The 7,781-nt window shown below is 34.9% G+C and overlaps 1 protein-coding gene and 1 non-coding gene across 2 annotated transcripts; both read left to right on the top strand.

The window, feature by feature from the left end:
• Window positions 1-480: 480 nt before the first annotated feature.
• Window positions 481-553, top strand: TRNAA-AGC. The gene has a single exon. It is a non-coding gene; the product is annotated as a tRNA-Ala (tRNA).
• A 1,254-nt stretch (window positions 554-1,807) lies between these two features.
• Window positions 1,808-6,481, top strand: LOC121764843. The gene is made up of 10 exons (XM_042160870.1): window positions 1,808-2,110; window positions 2,194-2,446; window positions 2,751-2,784; window positions 2,958-3,348; window positions 3,443-3,491; window positions 3,565-3,690; window positions 5,426-5,530; window positions 5,640-5,731; window positions 5,807-5,960; window positions 6,161-6,481. Exons 4-10 carry the CDS (start codon window positions 3,167-3,169, stop codon window positions 6,317-6,319), a joined length of 867 nt encoding a protein of 288 aa, XP_042016804.1. The 5' UTR covers window positions 1,808-2,110; window positions 2,194-2,446; window positions 2,751-2,784; window positions 2,958-3,166; the 3' UTR covers window positions 6,320-6,481.
• The last annotated feature ends 1,300 nt before the right edge of the window (window positions 6,482-7,781 follow it).

The following is a 7,781-nucleotide window of genomic DNA, read 5'->3' as shown; positions in this document are numbered from 1 at the left end:
AAATATATTTTTAGAGCATCAGCAGTGGCACGGAATTCCCCAAAACACCTCCTGCCACGTCATACGGACTTCTCACTGCCCTGCCACGTCATACGGAATTCCTCGCGGAATTCCCGACGGAATTCTCACATTATAAAAAATTCACAAATTATACAATTTTTGTAATTAAATAATTTACGGAATTAAAATTTCGACGCGAATACGGAAAAAATGCAACCACTTTATTTTTAAAAAAATACTTCATTATAAAAAAATACATAATTACTAAAAAAAGTACATTATTATTAAAATAAAAAATTGTATTACGTTCATAGTATTATCAACATTAAATTGGTAACCAATTCAAGCAATTATAGCAGGGAGGCGCGCCGACACACCACCAATTTGAACTACCTTGAAGAATTCATTTGACTATACGTTATACATGAAGATTTTCTATGCAAAGGACAAATTTATAAATAGATGAATTGTCTATCACAAGGGGATGTAGCTCAGATGGTAGAGCGCTCGCTTAGCATGCGAGAGGTACGGGGATCGATACCCCGCATCTCCATTTTATTATTTGCGGACGTCCGTGCCACGTTAACGCAATGGCGGACGTCCACATGGAATTCCCCGTGGAACTGCGAATTCCTCGAATTCCTTGCACAATGGCGTATCCGTGTATGCCACGCACAATGGCGGACGTCCGCCACGAAATTTCTCGCACGATGCTCTTATATAGATGGAGGTCACCGTGACTATAGATGGAGGTCACCAAAAGATGTGAAAAAATTGAAAGGCTAGTTTAGATGCTCTTATATAGATGGAGGTCACCAAAAGATGTGAAAAAATTGAAAGGCTAGTTTAGAATATCTACACAATCCTCACACGGTTTTTACTTTCTTAAGACCACGCCACATTCCACACAATAGTTTCATTAATTAACTTCAATAACTATACATAGATTTACCAACTTGTTTGCCTTAAACCACTTGAAAAATGTATTTTGATCTTTGTTTGTGAAATTTTATCAAGGAAATGGAGGACATGAACCTGTGAATATAAACCTTAAGGGATGAGTTCTTATTCATATTACGTTCCGTTCTACATAATTTTGGCCATCAAGTTTATTTTCTTTAAGAATGTCAATGTATGTGTGCACTTCATGAATTCAGTGAGTGTGTGTATTGTGTGTTGTGTATGTGTGTGCATCGTGTATGGATTCAATGAGTGTGTGTATTGTGTGTTGTGTATGTGTGTGCATCGTGTATGGATTCAATGAGTGTGTGTATTGTGTGTTGTGTATGTGTGTGCCTCGTGTATGCATTCAGTGAGTGTGTGCAGTGTGCGCACAAATTTTTTTAAATTCAATTTTATATTAACAACTCAATTTTACCAAATAAATAAATTAGAATTAAATTCAAATTCATTTTCCTATTCAATTTCATGAAATTTTAATTGCGTCCATCAAACGGGCTGAAAATTTTGGATTTTAGATAGCATTTAAATTTAAATATATGCATCGCATATGATTTTGGTTAAAAGACTAAAGTCCACTTATATATTATTTTGATAACTTTTGGTCCCAAACAAATTGTTTTGGTCTAAGATAACTATGTTCTATTAAAATTAACAGTGAAAATATTTAACCAATTTAATAACTTAAGGGATCAAAAAGTACTAGTAAAATAATATGTTAGGGAAAGATCACACGACCAAAAAGAATTTTAAGATAAATGTAAGGGAAAAAAATGGATTTAATAAAAACAAAAATTAAGCTTCTGAAATTAGGGTGGTAAGGCAATTAAATTCAGGAATATCTCTCACCCTGCCCGCCAATCCCTAATTAATTCTACTCTCTCTTCCTCTCCACCTACAATCCCTAGGTTAGGTTGTTTCCCCTCTTCTACAACAACTCTATCGCCATGGCAGCATTCTAATTGCAGAGTCCGTCACTTGATTTTTAGGATTATGGCTCAATCGGAAACCCTTTCCCGAAATGGCGCGGGTGACTTCGACCGCATGCCCCTCAACCAGCGCCTCAAGTTGCTTTTCGCCACCAATTGCATCTCCATCGACTCCGAATTGAAATCTCGCCAGCTTCAGCAAACTACATTCCCTTCAATTTGTAAATCATCATTTCCACACTTACTTATCTTCGATGCATTTTCCTAAATTTTTGTTGTGTTCATAATAATTCAAAACCTGCAGGCCATTCTGGGAGATTTAAACACGAAATCGACTCGGAAAATAAGTGCGTGAAATCAAGTCATGTTACTGCTGCTGGAGTATATGAGAAAGCTGCTTCTGTTGTTGAAATTGAAAGTCCTATCGAAGTGAAGATCGAAGATGGTGAAAACAATGTTGATATCAAATCAAATTCTGAAGCCGAAATGAGGCATGAACATTTGGATGAGCTGGATCATGTGGTTCTAAAAGAACGATTAAGGAGGCTGCTAACAAGGTTCGGTTTTTTTCTTTTAAGCTGAGCCCTAGATTGGTCGATTTCCTACTGTACGTATGTAGAACATAATGGGCGAAAAAGAAAAGTATAGCATGACTATCATTTGGAAGTTTGCAGGGGAGAAAACATGTGTGGTTATGCTACTTTATAGTGTTAGGGATTAAGTCTATGTAACTTTTGGAAGCTTATTCCTTACTAGAACCTAGTATCCAATGTATGTAGAAGATTTATACATCATCTTCTTCTTGCTGTTGCATATTATTATTGAAGATTTCTTTTTTGTCTTCCTTCTGTTCTTCTGCAGTGAATGCTTGGGATTGTCCTCGCCAATGCTGAAGGTGGTCTTCTCGTTATTGAGAATTAGATATGCGACATAATGAGTTTGTTGTTCCATATTTCACATGCTCATTTATTATGATTATCGACAAGGAAGTCATTTCGATTTTAATGTGTTGAATACTATGTTTGAGTTTTATTTTTATGATTTTGTCTAAACATAATCTGTATACAGGCATCTTGCTATCTATCTGGTGATAGTCGGATTGTGCAAACTCCGGATATACCTAGCTTAGCAAATGTTAAAGTTGAAGCTCCAAATCCTGATGATTTTAAGAGTTCTATTGCAAGTACTGTGGGTTAAATGTCATCTAGTAACTTTGTCCCACCAGTGAAAGCTAAGTTCATACTGCTGGTGATACACTTGTAGATGACTTGGATCATATGTTGTTAAGAGAGAGAATGAAACTGTTGTCATCGAGAAATGCTCCTAGTTTGAACACACCCCAAAGTCCTATATCTATGAGCAAAATGATGCATTCTGCTTCAGGTTGTTGGCTAGATCGATCAAAACCTACCCATTCAGTGAAAATCGACCGCCCAAGGAAAAGAAAAAAAACCGCTACGTATGTTTTTCAGAGCTTTGGATTGAATATATAATCCAGAAATCGTACCCTAGAATAACTTTGGTTTATTTTCTTTCCCTGGTGCTAATTGCAGGGATTCAATTGAAACTGCTATGGAAGAAGATGCCCCTGGACTATTGCAGGTGGTGTAGGCAGTTATTTGCTTGTTCTCATGCTGAAATTGGGTTTCATGCTGATATGTTTAATCACTGACAGGTATTGATAGATAAAGGTGTTGCAGTTGATGAAATTAAGCTTTATGGTGAACCAGAAAGCAAAGATGCTTTGGATGATTCATTCATGCAAGACAGCTTTGGAGAGCTAGAAGAAGTTATTACAAAGGTTGGACAATTGATTTGTGAGGATCTTTTTCTCTTGATATTTGTTATATGTACATTATGCAGGCTAGCCATAAAAGTTGGCATTTATGGTTACAAAATCCATGAACAACTGTTCCTCATGATATGTCATTTTTTCTTTTACTTTCATGTAACACATCAACTTTGTCTTAGCTCATTGAACAAAGAACTTCATTGTGGTTTTTAGATATAGAGAAGGCAACGTTGTTGTGTATGATAAGTGCTGAGCCTGAGCTACATGTTTGGAGGGAGTCGAAGATGTACACTGAATGGTCATGGAATAGTTTTTTGTTGAAAAACATAAGAAACTTGAACCTGTCGAAGTGGTTAATGGAATAATTAAAAGATCACTGCCATCACTTAATGATTGGAGAGAATTGAAGATGTCATTTGTTGAAAGTTTAATTCCAGGTTTATTAGATTTGTGAAAACTATGAAATTCTCAGTTTCATTGGGGGCTAAAGTGAAGAGTAATTCTTTCATTTGATGCTGGTTAAAGGCATACCTTATGAAGTTCTAGATTCACGTGCTTGCTCAACATTTTCGTACTACAAAATAGGCAGAATTGCAATTTCTATTATTCTGGGCAGCTACCAGTCTATAAAAAAATTCTGACTAGTCAGTGCAGTGGACAGTGATAAATTAAGACCATGAATTCTTATGTCTAATTTTAATCTAGAGCTGAAATCAATTTTATGATAGGCCACACGAGGTCACAAAGCTTATAATTTCTACAAAAGTCCTGTATTATCAGTGTGTGAAAAATTTATGACTGAGTTAAGGCAGTTGTAAATTAAGAGCATGAATTCTTATGTTTTTAAATTTAGAGCTGAAATCAGTTTTAGGAAAGGCCACATGAAGTCATAAAGCTCACTATTTCTATAAAAATCATGTATTCTGGCAATAGTTAGTGTTAAAAATTTATTACTGAGTTAGTGCAGTGGTAAATTAAGAGCATGTGTGTTTTTAATTTAGAGCTTAAATCAATTTTTATACCACATGAAACCATGGTGATTCATAAATGTATCATTATTGACATACTGTATTGGCATTTGGGTAGCGGTTTGTAGACATTAATCTATGCTTTTTAACTACTGGCAAGTTGTTCGAATCAAATGAAACATTTATAGTTTCTAGCACTAGTAGCATGGACTCTTATGTTTTTTTTTCTATTTAGAGCTGAAATTAATTTTTTGATAGGTCACGTGAAGTCATAAAGCTTATAATCTCTATAAATTCCTGTATATGGTTGGTGTTTAATTAATGTATTCATAATTGTCGCTATTGGAATTTGGGTAGTGGTTTGTATTACACATTAAAATATGCTTTATAGTTTCTAGCTCTAGTGGCTAGTTGTTCGAATCAAACATATGCTAGACGCGCTGAATAGTGGAGTAATGATTAATAAATTTCCCTGACTCCCTGTCCATCACTGTTGGTGGCTTACTGTAATGATGTGATTTGACTATACCAAATATGTAATCCTTGTCTGTATACTGAATTATGAATGTATTCTTCCAGCCTCCTAGTATTGCTGGTAAGATCTTCATTCTTTTCTATGGCGGTCATCTATTTTGATTCTTGCTCATAGTTCATCTGTTCATGTATATCTAGTAGCATAGTTGATAAAGATGCAGATTAACCATTAATAATTAGTACAATCAGATTGCATTTTGTGGTATTTTAAATGAAGGTCTGATCAGTTTATCAATGGACAGCTTTTCTCCCAGCGGGAATCTTTATTGAAGTATGGTCCAGTGCGCTGCTCGAAGGGTGAGAGGGTCAGTTACTGTTTGGAATGTTTGTTCTCACTTGTGGAGCAGGTATTTCTTGCACTTTAATTTGGCTTGTGCTGACCATTAATACAAGACCATGAGCACATCATTTTTCTTTTTATTCTGGTGATTACTTGATTGACTCATTGTCTTGCAGGCTCACTATCTACAGCATAGACATTGGCCTGTTGAATGGGGATGGTGCCGCGACCTTCAATCTTTTATCTTTGTCTTTGAAAGGCACAACAGGTGACACTTGTGCAAATATTCTTATTATTATCAAAAGCTCGGTAGTCTCATGTGCTTATATTTTCATGTCTACAGGATAGTGCTTGAACGACCCGAGTATGGTTATGCAACATACTTTTTTGAATTGGTAGATTCCTTGCCTATAGCTTGGCAAATCAAACGGCTAGTAACTGCCATGAAGCTTACCAGCTGTAGTAGGACTACTTTAATTGAGAACCGAGCACTGATGGTGATTACCTTCGAATCATACCTTTTATGATTAAAAATGCTTAATTTAGTTCTGCTTTGCATTTAGCTGTCTTTCATACTAGGCATAATGTGATTTACATGACAACTGAGATACAAGACAAATTATTTTTCTGTTTTGGCTTATAATTTATCCCAGGTCGGGTATGGTAGTTAATTCCTTGTAACCAATATAACTTACAGGTTGGTGATGATTTGAGCGAGGGAGAAGCGAAGGTGTTGATGGAATATGGTTGGATACCAAACACTGGTCTTGGCTCAATGCTCAACTACTATGACCGGGTTTTTCACGACAGGAGGAGTGAGAAGGATGGATCTGAGTGGAGATCAAAGAGAAGATAGTAATTTTTTGAACTGATCTCTGTTCAAATTAATTTAATTGGGTAATCACTGTTTTGTGATCTGAAACTGTCACGCGTTTGTTTATTGTTCTGGTTCTGGTTCTGGATGAGAAAGTTGTGTAACTTCTCAACTTTTAGTTGAAGACACTTATTTTTTCAGTCATCTTTGAAGTTCACTATCTTTGTACTCTCTCCGTGCACGAAAAATAGACAAGTTTTGTCATTTTGGTCCGTCCACGAAAAATAGACTAAGTTTAAAAAAGAATTTTTTTCAACCAATACTAACCCTACATGTCATTTTAAATATGGATTCCACAATCAACTAACACATTCTACTACCTTTTCCCTCCCTCTCTCTTATTTTACCAATTATAAATTAAAACATGTGCCATTCACAATCATATCTATTTTTTGTGGACGGGCGGATTATCATTTTGTGTGGGGCTAATAGTGGGCTGGGCTGGGCTAAACATAGAATAAATAGGATTCTAATAATCTAATATGCATATATACCATATGGTATAATCAATTGTCAGGCATAGTACATCAACTCCTCTATTTATGTATAGTAGTATTGGTCGCGTTGAAATAAAACTAATTTTTAATACTATATATTAAAATTATTAATATAAAAACATAACTTTGTTAGTACAACATGTAAATTTAAAGAGCAACACAAATATACAAGTATATCAACAATCTTGTGTTATAATTTTAACATACATCATTGAGAAAGTTCTTAATACTTGATTAGAAATTAGTTAGCATTTGATCACAGTCCTAATAGTACTATTATCAAAGTTTTTAGCATGCATAGGTCTACTTCGCTGCTTATAAGAGCATGCAGAACGGGACGCACTCTTTCTGCAAGACAAGTTACATTACAGTTAGTGCTCTCGGATTGACGTATTATTCCTAAAGATGAAATCCTCCTAACGTACATAACATCTCAAAACCGCTAGGCACCGATGAACTTGATGGAGCTCCAAAAATAGAGTAATACAATGTTCCTAAAATGTACAATAAAATGATGAGTGCTTGAGAGAGAATGCAGAATGCTTTTGTTGGTGTGCGATTCATCTATAACTCTTTGCCTTTTATAGGCACAAAATTAGTCCATCATAAATTATGAAATTAAATTATCATAAATTATAAAATTAAGACCATGGAGGTTACAAAATTTGACTTTTCTTATTCATTTTTGTTGTTATTAGCCATGGGTTAAAAGTTATAGTATGTTTCTTATTATGAATAAATGAGTTTCAATGCAGATTTGTTTAGTCCACCATGATGATTGGACATTACTTCACATGTATACATGCAATAATTTATAATTAATTTCTGGATAATAACTGAAAATTTATAATTACAACGTCAATCATCATCTATTTTATACTCAATCACCCATAATTCATAAATATTCATATTTAAATCTCAAAACTTATAAATATTTCAAAAGCATG

This window comes from Salvia splendens, chromosome 14 (genome assembly GCF_004379255.2).
Source record: "Salvia splendens isolate huo1 chromosome 14, SspV2, whole genome shotgun sequence".
Taxonomy (NCBI): domain Eukaryota; kingdom Viridiplantae; phylum Streptophyta; class Magnoliopsida; order Lamiales; family Lamiaceae; genus Salvia; species Salvia splendens.
Note: the sequence above shows the minus strand (reverse complement) of the source record. Positions and strands in the feature narration are given on the sequence as shown.